The sequence below is a fragment of the Pocillopora verrucosa genome, chromosome 7 (assembly GCF_036669915.1).
Source record: "Pocillopora verrucosa isolate sample1 chromosome 7, ASM3666991v2, whole genome shotgun sequence".
NCBI classification, from domain to species: Eukaryota; Metazoa; Cnidaria; class Anthozoa; order Scleractinia; family Pocilloporidae; genus Pocillopora; species Pocillopora verrucosa.
In genome coordinates, this window is record NC_089318.1 from 5,952,281 (window position 1) to 5,975,301 (window position 23,021).

Below are 23,021 nucleotides of genomic sequence, written 5' to 3' on the forward strand. Positions count from 1 at the left end.
GTGCAGACCATGAACTAAAGCTGCATGGCAGAGTGAATCATGAGCTAATATCAGATATGTGTGAATGGTTTGTGCAATGGTGTCAGTCGGTGTTCATGGCAGAAAGATGATGAACCTTCCAATAAATGCAATTTCGCCTGTGTAGCTGTAGTGGTGAGCAGCAAAGTTTGGATTGGCATTTGTACTACTACAGACCGATGGAATTCAGCAAACTACCTGAACATGTCTTATAACGATTTTGTCAATACCATTTGTTACTGAACTGTCATGGTATATGGTAAGACCAAAATTTATTTTTGTATACCAATCTTGCAACAATATTTGGTGGTGTGCCAACATTGGTTGTTTAAATTCCTGCATCACATCTTGGCCAACATGTCATTGGAAATGACCTATGTCTGTTCAACGAGTACGATTTGAGCTATTATGGAGACAGTCTATAGTAAATAATATTGTCCCAACATTGCATGATATTATGGTATTTGGCATGTGCATATGTTGGCCTATATCAGGAAGTGATGACCAAGTTATGTTTTCCTCTTTTCCATGCTATAGACAAAGGTCACAGAGTAAAACATACCCACCATGGGCCAATATTGCTCAATGTAATACATCAGATTATCACAATCAAGTTGGCACAGCTTGAAAATGATGAAATCAGCAGGTTAATAGTAATAATTTATTGAGTTGTAATATAATTTTTAGACTCCTGAACTCTGAAATAAAACTGATATTTTTACTACAAATCTGCTCTATAGCTTTCTCCAGCTTAATGTGTCCTTACACTGTTGCAGTTCCAGTAAAGTTGCATTAAGAAAATAGAAGCATCAATGTCAGACATCCTATGTAAAGCAAAAATGTAATTCTTTAATGGATAAGACTTTGACTTCAAAATTTCCATCCTTTTTCAGAAAGATTCTGTTTCAAAATATTATTCAAATATTACATTTTAATTAACCCTTTCCACCCTAATATCTGTATGCATTTTCTTCATACTGTTTGATAAACATTTTTTTAAGGCGCTGACAAGGAGAATTTGTTTAACAACTAAGAGCTGCTTCATTTGGTGATCATTTCCTTTATTCTCATGACCTTAAAATTTGTCTCAGGGTTGATATTGTAGGGGAAATTATATGCTGAAGTCACTATTGGGATTAAAGAGTCAAACAAAAATAATATTTGGATTAATTCTTCATGTAAGATTAATAAGTCACTCAGGAAAAAACATTTGCAGCAAAAATTACACACAAATAACTTCAAAGGGATACAAGCAATGAAATTTAATAAACAACAAAACTGATAATATGGCTGTTCGATAACAGTTTATTAATCACAAAAGCATTCCAGCTCTTTTATGCACTGTGCTTTGTATGAAACTTACATTTACACTCCAGTCAAGATTAACAAGTCTGTCTTCTAATACATATTACACTCTCAATACAATTTAAATCAGATACATTGTGCACCCCAAACTTGACTCTTGGTGATGGTTTCACCTACTAAAATATTTATTATTAAAAAAACTCAGACTGTTGCTATAATTAAGCAGGAGCATTGTAATTTTTAAGCTACTTAATAAGTGTATTAAGCAAATACATGGATAAAAAGATTGCTAGTTTTCTCTCTTTAAATTTTTGTTGTAGTACTCCTGTTGCAAATTCTGCACATTTCTGTAACCATGTTGCAATTTTTAAAAAATTCTGATGGCTTGAATTATAGCCACCAACTTTAGATACTTGTATTTTCATTGATGTATAATGCTAATTGAAATGAGTGGACTGTAATTTGATCTGAAATCATATACCTGCAGAGGTTAAAGTTTTAGTGTTGCTTTCTATGACCCAATCTAGTGGTCTTATTCACAGCAGATTTTTTTTTAAGGAAGGGAAGGGGGGGATGTCACTGAAGCAAAGCGTCTGCAAAGGAGACTAGTCAAGTGGCAACAAAACCATCAAACTGTCACGTGATAAAAGCGTGGGACATTTGTCATATTGGCCGATCGATGTTAAGGATTTTTTCAATGTTAAATTCGCTCTTGCAAATTATTCAATCGTCTATTGCTCTGACGAAGGGCTAACGCTCGAAATGTCAGCCTTTTAACTCATTACAGTGGCCAATTTACGTTTTTAACTCATTTTTTAACAGTAAATTACTTGCTAACCAGAAAAAAGGTTGACTGATACACTTAAACGGAACATGGCCGTATAATTACATTTTTTACCTCGTTGAATCAGCTGGATTTGGATAGATTTGCGCCGAGTACCAAGCCCCTAAACCTTCCCCTAACCCTATGATATAAATTTCGCTATTGTTTCCCTGACACCTTTAAAAATTGTATAAGTCAGTGCCCAGCTTAAAGACAATTTTCTCGAAAACTAAAAGAATAAATTTAATTAGTGAAACTGCTGTAAAAGAATTAGCAGGTCTGTCAATAACCTCATAAAAGACTTGCAAAGGAAGATGTCTTTCATTTTCTTAACCCTTTACACCCTAACATCAGTATGCATATTCTCCACACTATTCTTTATACATTTTCCTATTTCCAATTTGTTTGCCCATCAAAAGACTCCTTCCCAGGTGACCATTTCCTTTATTCTCTGTTTGATTCAGGAGTGATGTTGTTGGGAAAAATTAGATGCAAGTCACTCGTAGTGTTTAAAGAGTTCATAGTCTTTCAGACTATTCTGTGATACAGTTAGCTGCAAAAAATTTATTATAGGAAACTTTTAAAAGCAGCAAAGAAAATCGGAAAGAGCCAAATAAAAAATTATGGCCAAATAAGGGAGGAGTCATCATCATCATCACCTGTAAAGGGGGAGGGGTATGGGTGGAGGATTTTGGAAGGATCACTTGGTTTTCACGGTGTGAGAGATTATTCAGTGTTAATTGATTTCCGGTTGATTTTTTTTGCGATAAGCGACAGATGATTTAACAGTAGGATCCTATAATATATTTTTTAATTAGAGGTTAGAGAGACCAGAGCGTGAGACTTGAACGGTGTGAGAGAGAGGGAGATCAAGTCGATTTATAAAATTAAACGCAAAGTTTCGGAACGTAGCAGACTCTCATTTCCGACAAGGGTGATGGTAGATCCTAGGAAGCTGTTTGTTTGATCTTATTGTAATCACTTTCGGATATATGACCTCTTCGTTTTAAGTTGAGCAATTAATTGGTGAGTTTTTGGCTCAGAAATGAATGGAGCATCCACCAAAGAACAAAGGACGTGCCGTCGTAATTTTAGACTCTCACACCTATTATGATCGTGATAAGATGAGAACATTGATCCAAACAGGGCCGTATTTTTACGACCCAGTTGATTAATTTGATTTGTATTAGTTTTGCTTCACTAAGCCTCTTTGGGATTAGTCAGGAAAACTCACACCACCCTCAAATTTTATCAGATGCAAAACCTCGACCAATCGTGACTTGAATCAGCCAAGTGTTACAATTTTCTTTCCAAACAATTACCACCCAGATGAAATATCCACACCTAACAACTTAGAGTGTAGTCTTCAACCTTCAAAATGAGCTACATCGGTACAACGAGTTTCTCTTCAAGACCTCAGCAGCAACATTAACAGAAAAGGAGAGGAGGAAGGGGATGAAAACAAGCACGGGGGAGGGGGTGGGAGGAAACGAGGTCCCGTATATGGCCACATATGCAAATATCTATATCCGTCTCAGTTTCTGACAACTGTTTCTTACGTCAAACAATAAAATGCATAAATAATCCATCGTTGTTTTGACAGTTGCAAGTTTCAAATCCAATCAAATAAAAGTACTATCACGCTCTATAATTAGACCAAGGTGGCATAAGCTCCACAATTGATCAGCATTCTAACAGTGAGTAACAATGTCAACCCCATCAATGGAAAAGATTTTAGAATATTTGGATCCAAAAGCTTTCAACAAAGTTCACTATGTGGCTATGGTTTTTTGGATTCTGATCAGTGTCATCTTCCTCGCCATATTCGTCGACATGGAAATTAACGAGTCCAGGTTTGATTTTCGCTGTGGCGGAGCGAAGATTGAAAACGTCGACATCGTCCGTGGAAAATGTTACGAGATATATATGAATCAGTACAACAAATACGGTTTTCCTATCTTTGGCTTCGTAATCCTCAATCTAGTCCTTATTGTATTTGTATGTGCTATTTACTCTAAAATAGGGAGCGCCAAAGTCAAACAACTGTCGCGAGGCATCCGTACCGATGATCAAGAGAGACAGCTGCTTGACCAGGAGACTGCGTCATCAACTGGAAACAGGCTCTTTTTTGCTTACTGCTGTCAACTATTGTTCAGAATTGTTTTAGGAGTAATTTTCATCATCCTACAAACTCAGTTGCTTTATCCTTTAAAGTTTGACTCGAAGTTTAACTGTTATTTAACCGATGGAACCACTCAGCCAAGGAATTTATCTGACAACGCCCAAAACTCTACTTTACACGACTGTCACAATCAACGAGCGGAAAAGAAAACCTTCTGGATGTACGCTGTCCTTGTGATAAATGGAATTCATGTCGCTGGCATACTGGTTGAAACCGTCTACCTTATTTCGCGGGCATGCATTGAAAGGGGTTTCATGCAAGACTCAAAGTTTCTAAAAACCCATCTAAGACTCAACCAACACCAAAAACGAAAGTTTAAAAAATTCATCAAACGCACAAAGAAAATAATTTTTCAAGACACCCAAGAACTATTAGCACTCCAATCACCTTTTACAGGTAATCCAGGCGAAAACACAATAGTAAAACATTTGACTTTGGATCAAATTTACACAAATCTTGTTGTGATTCCGAACAGAGCTACGTATATCTTTACTGAGAACAGAGAGGAACAACTCAAGATTTATCCAATGTCGCGCGGGGAAAACTCACAACCGAAAAGCCTGGAAGACCTCCTAAGTGTTGAAAATAAGAAAGTGTTAATCGTCGGTCGAGCCGGAATCGGCAAGACATTATGTTGTACCAAACTTCTCAGAGACTGGGCGTCACCTGAAGCCAAAATCCCTTTTGATGCCGCTTTCTTCGTGAAATTCAGAAGATTCAAATCGGAGAACAACCTTAGCCTCAGGGAACTGTTGATTCATTCCGAGCATTTCCCAACAAATCACCTAGATGACGAGGTCTGGAATCACTTGATTGAGAACCCTGAAGGTGTACTCATACTTTTTGACGGATTCGACGAATTTAAACTTAACGCAAACATGGACCGAGAACCTCCTCATCCCAAGTGCATTGAAGAGAAAAAGCCGCTCCAAATCCTTTACCAGTGGCTTGTGACCGGGAAACTCCTAAAAGATGCCTTAATTTTGACAACCACGAGACCTTCGGCTTTGTCGAGCATCAAACACCTCAAGTTTGACAAAACGTTCGAAATTCTAGGATTTTCATTGGAACAGGTTAAAGAATATGTCTACAAATTGGCCGGAGATAAAAAGACAGTTGGCGAAACACTATGGCGACACATCAGCAGCAACATTAATTTGCTTACGCTATGTTATGTGCCGGTCAACAGCTTCATCATCTGCACAAGTCTGTTACAAATAATGGAGTCCGAAAGTTCCGATGACGTTACCCTTCCTGCCAAATTAACATCGATATACAAGATTGCAGTACAGGTGTTTTATTTTAAACATACAAGAGAATTGTGCCATAATCCGTTTCCAGTCGGACATAATTTGCCCACCCAAGTGCTGGAGATATTCAGAAAACTAGGAAGAGTAGCGTTTGAAGGAATCAAAAACGGAGAGCTGATCCTTGGAGGAAGCGAAGTAAGCGGAATGGAAGACAGCGCTCTTTTCCACCGCTTACCCGACCGTAGAACGGACCCACTTAATCCTGAACCACAATTCTGTTTCATTCATTTGACAATGCAAGAGTTTTTCGCTGCGAGGCACCTAGCAAACAACATGAGTGACACAGAATTAAAAAGCTTTGTTTCCGAGAACATCAAGAACGGCAAATGGCAGCTGGTTTTTCAGTTTCTAGCAGGATTAATGGAGGATAAAATTCATCTATCAAACGAAATTATTACTAACCTTCTTCCTGTGGAAACTGAAAAAAAATGCCTCATCGAACAGTGGACAGATAAAGAAGAAAAAAGGACAGTGACCCGCTGGCCAACTAGCGGCGAAAAAGATTTAGCAATGACATTAATAAAATGTTTAAACGAAAATAGTAGAATGAAGTTAGAAGCACAAGAAAAAATTCAACAATTGAACTTTAATTTTGCAAATTTTAGTAATTGTCACCTCACAGCTGTTGATTGCTCTTCGTTAGTAAATGTAATTAATGTTCCACAAATTTCACATTTAGATTTGAGTTACAATAACTGTGATTCCTTAGTTTGCTTTGAAATTTGTAAATTGTTAAAATATAGGGAATCTCAACTGAGCTGGTTACACCTCACAGATAATCAATTGACAGATGAAGCAGCAAAGTATTTAGCTGAGGCCATCAACAACAACAACTGTCAGCTACGCACGTTAAACCTCTCAACAAATAACATCTCAGACATTGGAGCACAGCACTTGGCTGAAGCCATCAACAACAACAACTGTCAGCTACGCAAGTTAAACCTCTCATACAATAACATCTCACACATTGGAGCACAGCACTTGGCTGAAGCCATCAACAACAACAACTGTCAGCTACACACGTTAAACTTCACAAGAAATAACATCTCAGACATTGGAGCACAGCACTTGGCTGACGCCATCAACAACAACAACTGTCAGCTACACACGTTAAACCTCTCAGCAAATAACATCTCACACATTGGAGCACAGCACTTGGCTGAAGCCATCAACAACAACAACTGTCAGCTACGCACGTTAAACCTCGCAAGAAATAACATCTCAGACATTGGAGCACAGCACTTGGCTGACGCCATCAACAACAACAACTGTCAGCTACACACGTTAGACCTCAGAGCAAATAACATCTCACACATTGGAGCACAGCACTTGGCTGAAGCCATCAACAACAACAACTGTCAGCTACGCACGTTAGACCTCTCATTCAATAACATCTCACACATTGGAGCACAGCACTTGGCTGAAGCCATCAACAACAACAACTGTCAGCTACGCACGTTAGACCTCACAGGAAATAACATTTCAGACATTGGAGCAAAGTACTTGGCTGAAGCCATCAACAACAACAACTGTCAGCTACGCACGTTAGACCTCACAAACAATAACATCTCACACACTGGAGCAAAGCACTTGGCTGAAGCCATCAACAACAACAACTGTCAGCTACACACGTTAAACCTCTCAGACAATAACATTTCAGACATTGGAGCAAAGCACCTGGCTGAAGCCATCAACAACAACAACTGTCAGCTACACACGTTAGACCTCACAAGAAATAACATTTCAGACATTGGAGCAAAGTACTTGGCTAAAGCCATCAACAACAACAACTGTCAGCAACGAAAATTATACCTTGCACAGAATCATCGCATCACAAAAAAAGTTAAGCAACATGCACTCAATTTACTTCGCAATAACCAGTCGAAGTGTGAGCTATTTTTTTAGGGTTCACCAATTCCAATTTAAAACTAAAACTAAATTATTTGAACCACTTACTATTCAAAATTTCCGTGAAGTAACCAGCTCAGTGACAACTAAACCCAATGACTCAAAACAGAAACGCGAATGAGAGAAAACTAACTCTGCACAAAGCAGCGAGATTATTTGAATCGGATCGAAATGAAGAAAAATGAACCAATGAAGATGTTTATTGAGAACAAAGGATATCAAACTATTTTTCTTGTATAAACGAACCAATAACATTGAAGTAAAAACACAAAGCTTACTGCAGAGAGAACAATCAAACCTCGGACCTCTTAGGAAACTTTGTCATTTTATGATTGGTTAGTTTTGATCCTAAATTCTCTCCATGCTTCTGTATGTTTTGATCGCATGTCACTGGAGATTTTAAGCGGAGCAGATGAGTGTATCTACCACAGATTGCTTGATAAATTACAGTTTTTTTTTCATTGGTCGTGTTTTCAATAATTTTTTTTTCGATTGAAGCAAACCGGTTCAAGTAGTTTCACACTTCTGGCAAAATATCGAAAAAAGATTTATAACGAAATTGTAAATCAAATCGTCGCGCTTTCAAAGACAGAAGGCCTTTTTGTAGGTTATTTGTGTAAGATTATATCACATTCAAACAATTTGGTTTAGAGAGGTTTCTGCACTTCTTTTGAATATCAATATAATTTTTGTACATACTTATGGGCTGTTATTCATTTGATATCATAAATTATTGTAGAATTGATGTTAAAAATCTGGAGATGAGGCATCAGACTTGAACATTTAATATTTTAATTTACCAGGTATTGTTAATAGAGCGAAACCTCTCAAATTTATCATTGTAGAATAAACTTTGTAAACCGATTTCAACTTTGTGTGGGTATGTGAGGGTATGAAGCATCCCTAAAGCGAATCCTTACCCTATCTCAAATTAAACGATTTTTTCCTCCTTTTAACCCTGAACAAAAATTAAACACCATGTCTTGAACCAACAGTAGAATATCAAGTGACATGAAATCAATGTAGCATATTTCCTTGGGTATGTTCCTGGCTACCTTAAGGACACCTATCAACCTTTTTAAAGGCAAGATTTATGAAATCAGTGGATCTCAGCACACAAAAATTAAATAACAGAAAAGAAATGAGAGCAAAAAAATGAATCCCAGAGGCAAAGAGAATGGGAGGAAGAGGAGGCAAGGAAACCTCACAAAGATTTCTACTTGTTGCAGCTAAAATAAAATGACACTTTTCTTAGCACTTTCATTCTCAGTTTTAATGATTTTTGCATGACTTTAGAATCAAAATGTAACTTTCCACACTTTTTTAAGAATGCTTTTGATCTCTACAGAATGCTTTTGATCTCTACACTTTTTGAAAAAGTGGGTGATTAGAATTTCTGTGTCCAAACACTTTTATGGAACATATCTTTTAATCTCTTTTAAAACCCTTTAATTCTCATGACTGATAGAGACAGAATTTCTCATTACAATGTCAATACAATATCAAGCTGACAAGTAATGAGAATAAAGGAAATGTCCATTAGAGCAATATTAGTTGATCCAATACCAAATTCTTTGAGCTAGCATCATAAGAATTGTATGGCAGACAGTAAGGAGAATTACTAGTGAGATCTTGGGGGTGAAAATCTCATGAACAGAGACACTTATGCAGAGCAGGGCTTCTCCCAGTTTCCACTCAATTCTACAGAAAACCTTATTCAAAGCTGTTTGAGAAATATCTCTATTTGTTTAGAAATGCCAAGTGATGCCAAAAATTATATTTGTTTTGTAGTGGACAAATTTTGCAAGCCTTTGCATACACACAATTTCTTCTAAGAATCAGCAACCTGGCAATTTAATGTTAAGCAAAAGGAAAGAAAAATTAAGTGGATGTTGTGATAGAGGTTCATTGGAAATTTAAAGCATTAGCAATCATAAGTTTGAAAAGAAGAAAAATTAACTCTGAGTCTGTAAAGCTACATATAATTAGCACACAATGTTGATTAATCCAGTGAGAAATAATGATGCAAAATTCTCCCTAAAATAACTTCTCTGAAAGTTACAAGATAATACCAAAGTACATTTTACAACTGAAAAGTATACTTGTGCAGTGAGATCACTACTTTCAATAATTTCCTTTGGAACAATGACTGGAATCTGCAGATTTTTCACCTTCCTTATCATTCTCCTGACTAACCTTGTATACTTGAATTTGAACGAATCATGCATTTCTTCAATTTTATAACTGATAGTGGCACTTGTCACAGCAGCCTTTTTAGCAGTAACATTAGCCACAATTGTGGCTACATTATCTGCGGATAAGTTTTCTGGTGATGGGTCAAACTCCAAAAACTGCTGCTCCAGTTGCTGGACAGCTTGTTGGATTTCATTTTTGTGATATTTTGCTCTTTCCTAAATAGAAAAGAGAACAGTATCAGTGTCGAATAACAGTGATTGATGAAGAAAAAGCTAACAACATACAGTTCAACTTGTATAGAGCAGCCACCCACAGGGAATTGCAAGGAGACCCCTCACACAGTTTCCACTGAATATAAGTAAAATACAGTAAAAATCATCATTTTATCCCATAATTGAACACTTAATTTAAAGTTTACTCAAAAGCTCCCTAAAAAATGTATTGACTATAAGTTAATATCAGTAAACAAAATCAACAAAATGGTGACATAGTACCAAACAAGAAGACTAGAGCAGGATTACTGTAGACTATTGTCTATAAGTTGGACTTCTAGCTCATAACTACAGGCCAATTGACTTGCACAATGCTTGTGCATAATATTTGTCCCCATAGTTCTGAGAAGAATTCGATAATTTGCCATACGTTGAGCACATTTGAACTCAAAGTACTATCCCTAGTTTTATTTGAGAGGTTCTTCTTAAGTGATTGTTCAACACTTGCAAGTAGAAGACAATACAAACCAGAAGCTGGGACTCAGTCAAGGATGACCATGACCACTTAATAGAGGTGAAAATTACTGTAAATTAATAGTAATTAAGGGGAGAAAAACAGTGACAACTGACCATTTATTACAGGGTGACTGTTTAATACAGTGCCAGATTCAACACTATAATGATCACCTGTTTCATAATGAATTATACAATAGGCTCAGTTATACACGCATTCTGATTAGTTCTCACTTATGATCTATCGAAGGACAGATGTGTAGATGACGTCATTATTAAAACTTTTTTTTAATTCTTTATTATATAAAACAAATAGATTCCAAGTTGCCGTGCGTCTGTTCAGTTATAGATTACAGAGGACATCAAAATGTGGTAAGAACATCAGTGACACACTGGCTCGGCTGCACCTCGTGTGCCACTTTTTTGCTCTTACCACATTTTGACCTCATCTGTGATCTATTACTGAACAGACGCATGGCAACTTGGAATCTATTTGTTAAATAGATGTGCTTAACTATTTTTTCTTTTGTAGCATATTGTTACACTTTTGTTCCCATAAAATGTCATTCTTGACAAAGAGCATAATACACATTGAAATAGACTGATTCAAGTAGGAAAGGTTCTGAGGTGAATTAGGTAGCACAACTTCTTAGAATGAACATTACCTCTTAATTTAACTTGCTACATGGAGGCACTTTCGCTCCATCTGTTTAATTTGTTTTATTCTCTGTTCTTCATCGCAAACACTCCTACACCATCCCTTATAGGTTCTAAAACCAAGGGAGACTCAATAACCAGCTCACACTTGGTGATGTCATCAGCTCTTTCTTGTGTAGAACAAATTGATACAGCTTGCGGTGTTGAAATAATGTCACAAAAACAAAATCTATCATAGATTTAAGGTTGTTTTGCAGGAGTAATTGGCAATTCTGTTGAGCTATTGTTTAAACAGTGTCATAGTGTCCTCAAGGGGTTTGCCTGATAAAATTTAGAAGTTACTAGTGAAGTTTAAACCTGAGGCAGTAGAGACAGCATTAATTACAGTATTACAATTGCCTCTTTGTCCTTAAACCATTTGAAAATACAATTGCTCAATTTTAATTGTATTAAATTCCACTATTTGAGTTTGCTTTTGTGCTTGACACTTGGTAAGTGAACATTATTCTAAGATAAAACAAAAATATTTAACTTTGGAAATTTTTTTCCTTTTTGGAATATTGAAATGTTATTTTAGTCTTCCAGCCCTAATGCTATCATTTCCTTTTACATTGAACCTCCCTTCCCACTAAAAATTTACAGCACCATTAATAAATAAATGGCATGAATTGAAGAATCCCTTCTAAATTACTGGGTAAATAAAAGAAACAAAAGCAAAATATGCTGTAGCAGCTTAATGTGTTGAGTTGACCTAGAGCTCTCGAGTCTCATGCATTGAGTGTGAGACTCATGCAAACAAATTCAATCTTACACTCTCATGCTAAAGCCATGAATTCTCACTCCTTTAAGGTTTCAAATTTATTCTGTTGATTTTGCGAAAGGAAACTGCTGCTTTTATTAAGAACCTATAACATTAGTTATCCTTCCAAATATAATTTCCATGTGCACTCACTTGGCACACTTTTCAACAGCAGAAATTCTCTCTCAGATTAAAGCTATTAGCTTCTTAGCTATTTCATTTTTTTTTTTACAATTTTCTGGGGAAACATGCCCCCATACCCTCTTTCCCTTCCCACCCTTGATAGGTCATGCCTGTGACATCTCACCCTTTGCCAGTAAATGGAAATGAGAGCTCTGGTTGACCAATTGTAATCATTTTTTACAACTTATGTCTCTTCAAATAACATCTCATCAAAAAGGAAAGCACCTCATTACCATTCAACAGCAAACAGACAAACTGCACTGCAACATAAGTCATTAGATTTCACTTCCCAGAAAAGTATACGGAAAGGTTTACAGCCAATCAGTACAACTTTAGCTTTAAGTCTTGGAATAAAAGGTAGATTTTTGTGTTATATTGCTCCAAATGAAACACATAAATGATGCAGCAAAGACTAAATTTAGGTTGGCAGAAAAATTTAAAACATGTACCATCTTCAAGGGTAGTTACTAAAACAAGGAATGACCCAAAATGACCTAAAATGACCCAAAATGACTTTGAGTGAATTCTTAAATTACCAAAAATACCTAATATGACCTTAAGTGACGTGACAATGTGGCATCGACAAAATATGGATCGGACCGGACTTGACTGGATCGGATCCGATCAGATTGTTCATTTCAGTTTGTGGCTATTACGTGATGTAGCATTTGGTTTTCGGTTTTTGTCAAAAATTCAAACGGGATTTCCAAATTTCTTCTGGTTTGTCTTCAATCTGAGTGGCAATTAAATGCTTCCACTAATCTCAAACAGCTGCGAAACGCAAATGTTATTGAGAGGAATGCATGACTAACCAAATGTTGCTGAAATAATTTTTGGTTGTTGGTTGAATATCATAGGGATCTGTTGGAGGTCATGCGCCTTGAATAGTATCTGAGACTTTGAGTTTGCAATGTGGAGCACTTGAGTCGTTGCATCAGCAACGGAAGAAGCTCAAGGACCTTAAGAAGCAACTGTGGATTGTCTTGCATTTTTCTCAACTGACTGATGAAATGATACATGCCTCCAGTTTGCCTTCGTCAATGGTGGCACTACACAACACTCCTCGCTACAGCCGTGAAATTGACTACATGGGGTTTTTGGGCAAAAAAAAAGACTCCCAAAGGGGCCTACGCTCTATTTTGTCATGCAGACTTTATTTTGGCTTGTCGCACAAAATTTCTAATTTTATTTTTCATGATCCGATCCATGATCTGTGACCCAATCCGTGATCTGATCCATGATCCGATCTGTGATCCAATCCGTGATCTGATCCGTGATCCGGTCTGTGATCCAATCTGCAAACTCAAGTCATTTTAGGTCGTTTTATGTCGTTTTAGGTCATTTTAGGTCATTCCTTGTTTTAGTAACTACCCATCTTCAAGTCCAAATCTTTTGATTGAATCTTCAAATTTGCTGATTCAGATCTTTCACAAGCAAAGCCGTTAGCGTTTCAACAAGATCTTATGTCAGAAAAGAACTTTGGATTCTGTTTTCCACAGCAGTCAACTACATAATTTTTTCAGCCCTAAGATTTTGATGACATATTTCTTGCATAGGACCAAATCATTTGTTCTGTATACGACAAGTCCTGAATTTTTACATTAAATTCTGTACATGTCAAAGACACAAGACAGTGAATGAGTTTAGATAATTTGGGATAATTGAGCACAAAGTCAATCACAATAAAAAAAAGGCTGATATGTGGCTAAGGTAATGGTGTTTCATACCTTAACCAGACTTGTATCCATAGTTAAGTGGCACATAACACCGGCAGCGACAACATTCATCAATCGACGAATTGAAAGTAAGCATAAATGCTACATGGAACTTGTATTGATTACATGGGTATATGTGTCTTTTTAATGGCTTTTTCAAGACATTTGTATTTATGTTGATCTGCATCCAATCCTGGTAATAGCTCACCTTGAAATTTGTTTAATAAATCTTTAAATACCTCCCACAGCAGAGTCACTTCTCGCCATGAATATCCATTGTTTACAGTAAAAGCCAACATGTGATAATGAATATCAGGGAGTATCCCGGACCTCAATCATCTTCTGCGTCAAATTCTGGACTTTGTAGAACCTTTCCCAACAATTTCTTTCTTTCTTTTACGTTGGTGACACAAAAGACATTTAGAAAGCCATGTTTACTGCTCTTGAGGCATTCGTTACCAGGGATACTCGTCTTTTAATGATCTGCAATAGTGGCTCAATCAATCAGGCTTGAGTGCAAACGCTGCCTGAACATGTCTCATAACGATTTTGTCAATGCCATTTGATACTGAACTATCATAAGACCATATAAAGCTACATGGCAGAGGGAATCATGAGCTTATATCAAATATGTGTGAATGGTTTGTGCAGTGGTGTCAGTCGGTGTTCATGGCAGAAAGATGATGAACCTTCCAGTAAATGCAATTTAGCCTGTGTAGCTGGCTAGATGTTTTGGTACGCTGTTGTCTGTTCTTTGAAAAGTGGTGAGCAGGAAAGTTTGGATTGGCGTTTGTACTATTTTCTGTCTCTTCAAGCTTCAAAGGACACACAAACCTGCCAACTACATAGAATAATGGAATTCAGTAAACTATCTGAACATTCTCATAACGATTTTGTCAATACCATTTGTTACTGAACTGTCATGGTATATATTGAGACCAAAATTTATTTTTGTATGCCAGTCTTGGCCAACATGTCATTGGCAATGACGTATGTCTGTTCAAGGAGTACCATTACAGCTATTATGGAGACAGTCTAAGGTAAATAATTTTGTTCCAACATTGCATGACATTATGGTATTTGGCATGTGGGTCTGTTAGCCTATTTCAGGAAGCGATGACCAAGTTATGTTTTCCTCTTGTCCATGCCAAAGACCAAGGTCAGAGTAAAACATTATGCCCAACATTAGGCCAATATTGCTTAATGTGATACATTAAATTGTTGCAGTCAAGTTTGCTTGACTTGACAATGATTAAATCAGCAGGTTAAAAGTAGTTATTTATTGAGTTGTAATATAATTCTTAGACCTCTGAACTCTGAAGTAAAACTGATATTTTTACTACAAATGTGCTCTATAGCTTTCTTCAGATAAATGTGGTCCTTACACTATTGCAGTTCCAGTAACGTAGCATCAAGAAAGCAGAAGCATCAATGTCAGACATCCTATGTAAAGCAAAAATGTAATTCTTTAATGGATAAGACTTTGACTTCAAAATTTCCATTCCCTTACAAAAAGTTTCTGTTTTAAAATATTATTCAAATATTATATTTTAATTAACCCTTTCCACCCTAATATCTGTATGCATTTTCTTCATACTGTTTGCTAAACATTTTTCTAAGGTGCTGACAAGGAGAATTTGTTTAACAACTAAGAGCTGCTTTATTTGGTGATCATTTCCTCTATTCTCATAACCTTAAAATTTGTTTAGGGAGAAATTATATGCTGGAGTCACTATTGGGGTTAAAGAGTCAAACAAAAATACTGTATTGATCAATTCTTCATTTAAGATTTATAAGTAACTTAGGAAAAAACATTTGCAGTAAAAATTACACACAAATAACTTCAATGGGATACAAACAACGAAATTTAATAAACAACAAACTGACAATATGGCTGTTAGATAACAGTTGAATAATCACAAAAGCATTCCAGCTCTTCTATGCACTGTGCTTTGTATGAAAACTTACATTTACACTCCAGTCAAAATTAACAAGACTGTTCCCTAAAACATATTACACTCAATACAATCAAAAATGGATACATTGCACTCCCCAAACTTGACACTTGGTAATTTTTTGTTATAGTATTCCTCTGTAATTTGAATGTTGCAAGTTCTGCAAATTTTTATAACTACGTTGCAAGTTTCTAAACATTCTGATGGCTTGAATTGTAGCCACCAACTTTAGGTACTTGTATTTTCAATGATGATGTCTAATGCTTATTGAAATGAGTGGAGTAAAATTTGGTCTGAAATCATACGTGTATTAAAATCAACCTCTTCTCATTTTGTTTCACTGTTAACCCTGTAACTCCCAAGATCTGGCTGTTACTTCTTTCCTCCAGCTGCTACACATTTCCTCATAAATTAGTTATGAAAATTTCTTGTCAGATAAAAAATAATAAGTTAAAGGGTTAAGTAAATACAGTATTTATGGACTATAGTTGAATTATGTCCATATATATGTGAATGATGGGGAAATTAAAATAACATTCTGTAGAATAAAATCTGTAGAATATTACTGCAGTGGAAATGACCTGAGAAACTTTACCAGAATTGCGCCTGAGACCAATCCACAAAAGACTGCAAATGACGCACAGAAATTATTAATGTATGTCAGATGATTTAGTGACAGATGATTTATCGATAGAATCATATAATATATTTAAAGTTAGAGAGACTAGAGCGTGAGACTTGAACGGTGTGAGAGAGAGGGAGATCAAGTGGATTTATAAAATAAAACGTGAAGTTTCGGAACTTAGCAATCTCTTTAGTCTCATTTTCGACAAGGGTGATGGTAAATCCTTGGAAGCTGTTTGTCTGATCTTATTGTAATTATTTTCCGATATATGACCTCTTGGTTTTAAGTTAAGCAATTAATCGGTGAGTTTTCGGCTCAGAAATGCATGGAGCATCCACCAAAGAACAAAGAACGTGCCAACGTAGTTCTAGACCCTGACACCTATCATGATTGTGATAAGATGAGAACATTGATCGAAACAGGGCCGTATTTTTACGACGCAGTCGATAATAATTTGATTTGCATTAGTCTTGCTTCACTAAGCCTCTTTGGGATTAGTTAGAAAAAACTCACACCACCCTCAAATTTAATCAGATGCAAAACCTCGACCAATCGTGACTTGAATCAGCCAAGTGTTACAATTTTCTTTCCAAACAATTACCACCCAGATGAAATATCCACACCTAACGACTCAGAGGGTAGTCGTCAACCTTCAAAATGAGCTACATCGGTATAACGAGTTTCTCTTCAGGACCTCAGCATCAACATTAATAGAAAAGGAGAAGAGGAAGGGGATGAAAATAAGCACGGGGGAGGGGGTGGGAGGAAACGAGGTCCTGTATATGGCCACATATGCTAATATCTATATCCGTCTCAGTTTCTGACAACTGTTTCTAACGTCAAACAACAAAATGCATAAATAATCAATCGTTGTTTTGACAGTTGCAAGTTTCAAATCCAATCAAATAAAAGTACTATCACGCTCTATAATCAGACCAAGGTGGCATAAGCTAGTTATTTAAACTCCACAATTGATCAGCATTCTAACACAGTGAGTAACAATGTCAACCACATCAATGGAAAAGATTTTAGAATATTTGGATCCAAAAGCTTTCAACAAAGTTCACTATGTGGCAGTGGTTTTTTGGATTCTGATCAGTGTCATCTTCCTCGCCATATTCGTCGACATGGAAAACCTCGACCAATCGTGACTTGAATCAGCCAAGTGTTACAATTCTCTTTCCAAACAATTACCACCCAGATGAAATATCCACACCTAACAACTTAGAGTGTAGTCTTCAACCTTCAAAATGAGCTACATCGGTACAATGAGTTTCTCTTCTGGGCCTCAGCAGCAACATTAATAGAAAAGGAGAAGAGGAAATGGATGAAAATAAGCACGGGGGAGGGGGTGGGAGGAAACGAGGTCCCGTATATTGCCACACATGCAGATATCTATACCCGTCTCAGTTTCTGACAACCGTTTCTTATGTAAAACAATAACATACGTAAAGAATCCATTGTCGTTTTGACAGTTTAAAGTTTCCGAAAAGCCAATCAAATGAAAGTACTGGAATACTCTATAAATAGACCAAGGTGGCATAAGCTGGTTAATTAGGCTCCACAATTGATCAGCATTCTAACACAGTGAGTAACAATGTCAACCGCATCAATGGAAAAGATTTTAGAATATTTGGATCCAAAAGCTTTCAACAAAGTTCACTATGTGGCAGTGGTTTTTTGGATTCTGATCAGTGTCATCTTCCTCGCCATATTCGTCGACATGGAAAACAACGAGTCCAGGTTTGATTTTCGCTGTGGCGGAGCGAAGGGTGAAAACGTCGACATCGTCCGTGGAATATGTTACGAGAAATATATGAAGCAGTACAACAAATACGGTTTTCCTATCTTTGGCTTCGTAACCCTCAATCTAGTCCTTATTGCATTTGTATGTGCTATTTACTCTAAAATAGGGAGCGCCAAAGTCGATCAACTGTCGCGAGGCATCCGTAACGATGATCAAGAGACACAGCTGCTTGACCAGGAGACTGCGTCATCAACTGGAAACAGGCTCTTTTTCGCTTACTGCTGCCAACTATTGTTAAGAATTGTTTTAGGAGTAATTTTCATCATCCTACAAACTCAGTTGCTTTATCCTTTAAAGTTTAACTCGAAGTTTAACTGTTATTTAACCGATGGAATCACTCAGCCAAGGAATTTATCCGACAACGCCCAAAACCCCTCTTTACACGTCTGTCACAATCAACGAGCGGAAAAAAAAACCTTCTGGATGTACGCTGTCCTTGTGATGAATGGAATTCATGTCGCTGGCATACTGGTTGAAACCGTCTACCTTATTTCGCGGGCATGCATTGAAAGGGGTTTCATGCAAGACTCAAAGTTTCTAAAAACCCATCTAAGACTCAACCAACACCAAAAACGAAAGTTTAAAAAATTCATCAAACGCACAAAGAATATAATTTTTCAAGACACCCAAGAACTATTAGCACTCCAATCACCTTTTACAGGTAATCCAGGCGAAAACACAATAGTAAAACATTTGACTTTGGATCAAATTTACACAAATCTTGTTGTGATTCCGAACAGAACTACGTATGTCTTTCCTGAGAACAGAGAGGAACAACTCAAGATTTACCCAATGTCGCGCGGGGAAAACTCACAACCGAAAAGCCTGGAAGACCTCCTAAATGTTGAAAATAAGAAAGTGTTAATCGTCGGTCGAGCCGGAATCGGCAAGACATTATGTTGTACCAAACTTCTCAGAGACTGGGCGTCACCTGAAGCCAAAATCCCTTTTGATGCCGCTTTCTTCGTGAAATTCAGAAGATTCAAATCGGAGAAAAACCTTAGCCTCAGGGAACTGTTGATTCAGTCCGAGCATTTCCCAACAAATCACCTAGATGACGAGGTCTGGAATCACTTGATTGAGAACCCTGAAGGTATACTCATACTTTTTGATGGATTCGACGAATTTAAACTTAACGCAAACATGGACCGAGAACCTCCTCATCCCAAGTGCATTGAAGAGAAAAAGCCGCTCCAAATCCTTTACCAGTGGCTTGTGACCGGGAAACTCCTAAAAGATGCCTCAATTTTGACAACCACGAGACCTTCGGCTTTGTCGAGCATCAAACACCTTAAGTTTGACAAAACGTTCGAAATTCTAGGATTTTCATCGGAACAAGTTGAAGAATATGTCTACAAATTGGCCGAAGATGAAAAGAGCGAAACACTATGGCGACACATCAGCAGCAACATGAATTTGCTCTCGCTATGTTATGTCCCGGTCAACAGCTTCATCATTTGCACAAGTCTGTTACAAATAATGGAGTCCGAAAGTTCCGATGACGTTACCCTCCCTGCCAAATTAACATCGATATACGAGAGTGCAGTGCAGGTGTTTTATTTTAAACTTACAAGAGAATTGTGCCATACTCCGTTTACTGTCGGACATGATTTGCCCACCGAAGTGCTGAAGAAATTCAACGAACTAGGAAGAGTAGCGTTTGAAGGAATCAAAAAAGGAGAGCTGATCCTTGAAGGAAGCGAGGTAAGCGGAATGGAAGACAGCGCTCTTTTTCACTGCTTACCCGACCGTAAAACGGATGCACTTAATCGTGCACCACAATTCTGTTTCATTCATTTGACAATGCAAGAGTTTTTCGCTGCGAGGCACCTGGCAAACAACATGAGTGAAACAGCATTAAAAAGTTTTGTCTCCGAGAACATCAAGAGCGGCAAATGGCAGCTGGTTTTTCAGTTTCTAGCAGGATTAATGGAGGATAAAATTCATCTATCAAACGAAATTATCACTAACCTTCTTCCTGTGAAAACTGAAGAAGAAAGCTACACCGAACAGTGGACATATAAAGAAGAAAAAAGGAAAGCGACCTGCTGGCCAACTAACGGCGAAAAAGATTTAGCAATGACATTAATAAAATGTTTAAACGAAAATAGTAGAATGAAGTTAGAAGCACAGGAAAAAATTCAACAATTGAACTTTCATTTTGTAAATTTTAATCGTTGTCACTTCACAGCTGTTGATTGCTCTTCGTTAGTAAATGTAATTAATGTTCCACAAATTTCACATTTAAATTTGAGTAACAATAACATTGATTCCTTAGGTTGCTTTGAGATTTGTAGATTGTTAAAATATAGGGAATCTCAACTGAGCTGGTTAAACCTCAGAAACAATCAATTGACAGACAAAGCAGCAAAGCATTTAGCCGAAGCTATCAAAAACAACAACTGTCAGCTTCGCACGTTAAACCTCACAGGAAATAACATCTCAGACATTGGAGCACAGCACTTGGCTGACGCCATCAACAACAACAACTGTCAGCTTCGCACGTTAAACCTCTCAGTAAATAACATCTCACACATTGGAGCACAGCACTGGGCTGACGCTATCAACAACAACAACTGTCAGCTTCGCACGTTAAACCTCTCAGTAAATAACATCTCACACATTGGAGCACAGCACTTTGCTGACGCCATCAACAACAACAACTGTCAGCTACGCACGTTAAACCTCAGAGCAAGTAACATCTCACACATTGGAGCACAGCACTTGGCTGACGCCATCAACAACAACAACTGTCAGCTACGCACGTTAAACCTCTCAGACAATAACATCTCACACATTGGAGCACAGCACTTGGCTGACGCCATCAAAAACAACAACTGTCAGCTAAACACGTTAGACCTCTCAGGAAATAACATCTCAGACATTGGAGCACAGCACTTGGCTGAAGCCATCAACAACAACAACTGTCAGCTACACACGTTAGACCTCACAGGAAATAACATCTCACACATTGGAGCACAGCACTTGGCTGAAGCCATCAACAACAACAACTATCAGCTACACATGTTAGACCTCTCATTCAATAACATCTCACACATTGGAGCACAGCACTTGGCTGACGCCATCAAAAACAACAACTGTCAGCTTCACACGTTAAACCTCTCATACAATAAAATCTCAGACATTGGAGCACAGTACTTGGCTGACGCCATCAACAACAACAACAACTGTCAGCTACACACGTTAAACCTCACAGGAAATAAAATCTCAGACATTGGAGCAAAGCACTTGGCTGACGCCATCAACAACTGTCAGCTACACACGTTAAACTTCACAGGAAATAAAATCTCAGACATTGGAGCAAAGCACTTGGCTGACGCCATCAACAACAACAACTGTCAGCTACACACGTTAAACCTCACAGCAAATGAAATCTCAGACATTGGAGCACAGCACTTGGCTGAAGCCATCAACAACAACAACAACAACTGTCAGCAACGAAAATTATACCTTGCTCAGAATCATCACATCACAGAAAAAGTTAAGCAACATGCACACAATTTACTTCGCAATAACCAGTCGAAGTGTGAGCTATTTTTTTAGGGGTTACCAGTTCCAATTTAAAACTAAAACATTTGAACCACTTACTATTCAAAATATCCGTGAGGTAACCAGCTCAGTGACAACTACAACCCAATGACTCAAAACAAAAACGTGAATGAGAGAAAACTAAATTTGCACAAAGCAGCGAGATTATTTGAATCGGATCGAAATGAAGAAAAATGAACCAATGAAGATGTTTATTGAGAACAAAGGATGTCAAACTATTTTTCTTGTATAAACGAACCAATAACATTGAAGTAAATTACTGCAGAGAGAACAATCAAACCTCGGACCTCTCAGGAAACTTCGTCAATTTATGATTGGTGAGTTTTGATCCTAAATTCTCTCCATGCTTCTGTACGTTTTGATTGCATGAAGTGTCACTGGAGATTTTAAGCGGAGCAGATGAGTGTATCTACTACAGATTGCTTGACGGATTACAGTTTTTTTTTTCATTGGTCGTGTTTCCAATATTTTTTTTTTTGGTTGAAGCAAACCGGTTCAAGTAGTTTCACACTTCTGGCAAAATATCGAAAAAAGAATTATAACGAAATTGTAAATCAAATCGTCGCGCTTTCAAAGACAGAAGGCGTTTTTGTAGGTTATTTCTGTAAGATTATATCACATTCAAACAATTTGGTTTAGAGAGGTTTCTGCACTTCTTTTGAATATCAATATAATTTGTGTATATACCTATGGGCTGTTATTCGTTTGATATCATAAATTATTGTAGAATTGATGTTCAAAATCTGGAGATGAGGCATCAGACTTGAACATTTAATATTTTAATTTACCAGGTATTGTTGATAGAGCGAAACCTCTCAAATTTATCATTGTAGAATAAACTTTGTAAACCGATTTCAACTTTGTGTGGTGATATATTTAGCCCTCAAGGTGAGGGTATGAAGTATCCCTAAAGAAAATCCTTACCCTATCTCAAATTAAACGATTTTCTCCTCCTTTTAAGCCTGAACAAAAATTCAACACCATGTCTTGAACCAACCCCCCTTATGCAACCTATGCAATACAGAAAAACAAACGTTGCATCACCTATTAAGAAACTGCACACTAATACTCGACTTCTGGATTCTGTTTCAAGACTGGTGGAACCAAAAAACAAATGAAACAATAACGTTATCCACAAGTCATATACTCTATGGCTGGCATTATAGGACAAAGCATTGGCAAGTCCTAAATTATTGCCTATTGTTAGCCAAATATCACATTTTCTGCACAAGCCTTTGCGGAG

At 37.2% G+C, this 23,021-nt stretch overlaps 3 protein-coding genes and 1 pseudogene across 3 annotated transcripts in view; 3 read left to right on the forward strand and 1 right to left on the reverse strand.

Moving 5' to 3' along the window:
* Positions 1–23,021, forward strand: part of LOC131795825 (scaffold protein salvador) — a 93,681-nt gene that overhangs the window by 31,200 nt on the left and 39,460 nt on the right. The gene's annotated exons all lie outside the window — the stretch shown is intronic.
* LOC136282365 (NACHT, LRR and PYD domains-containing protein 12-like) lies at positions 3,844–8,410 on the forward strand. Its single transcript, XM_066169903.1, has one exon. It carries the CDS (start codon positions 3,854–3,856, stop codon positions 7,541–7,543), a length of 3,690 nt encoding a protein of 1,229 aa, XP_066026000.1. The 5' UTR covers positions 3,844–3,853; the 3' UTR covers positions 7,544–8,410.
* On the reverse strand, positions 8,515–15,263 carry LOC136282433 (uncharacterized protein C8orf74 homolog; annotated as a pseudogene).
* On the forward strand, positions 17,979–22,574 carry LOC131794505 (protein NLRC3). Its single transcript, XM_066169688.1, has 2 exons — positions 17,979–21,256; positions 21,698–22,574. The coding sequence occupies exons 1-2, from the start codon at positions 17,999–18,001 to the stop codon at positions 21,770–21,772; spliced, it is 3,333 nt and encodes a 1,110-aa protein (XP_066025785.1). The 5' UTR covers positions 17,979–17,998; the 3' UTR covers positions 21,773–22,574.

Coding starts and splice junctions, on each gene's coding strand:
- LOC136282365 (XM_066169903.1), top strand. CDS start 3,854: ATGTCAACCCCATCAATGGAAAAGATTTTAGAATATTTGGATCCAAAA.
- LOC131794505 (XM_066169688.1), top strand. CDS start 17,999: ATGTCAACCGCATCAATGGAAAAGATTTTAGAATATTTGGATCCAAAA. Junction 21,257..21,697: donor TAGACCTCTCATTCAATAAC/ATCTCACACATT, acceptor CAGAATCATCAC/ATCACAGAAAAAGTTAAGCA.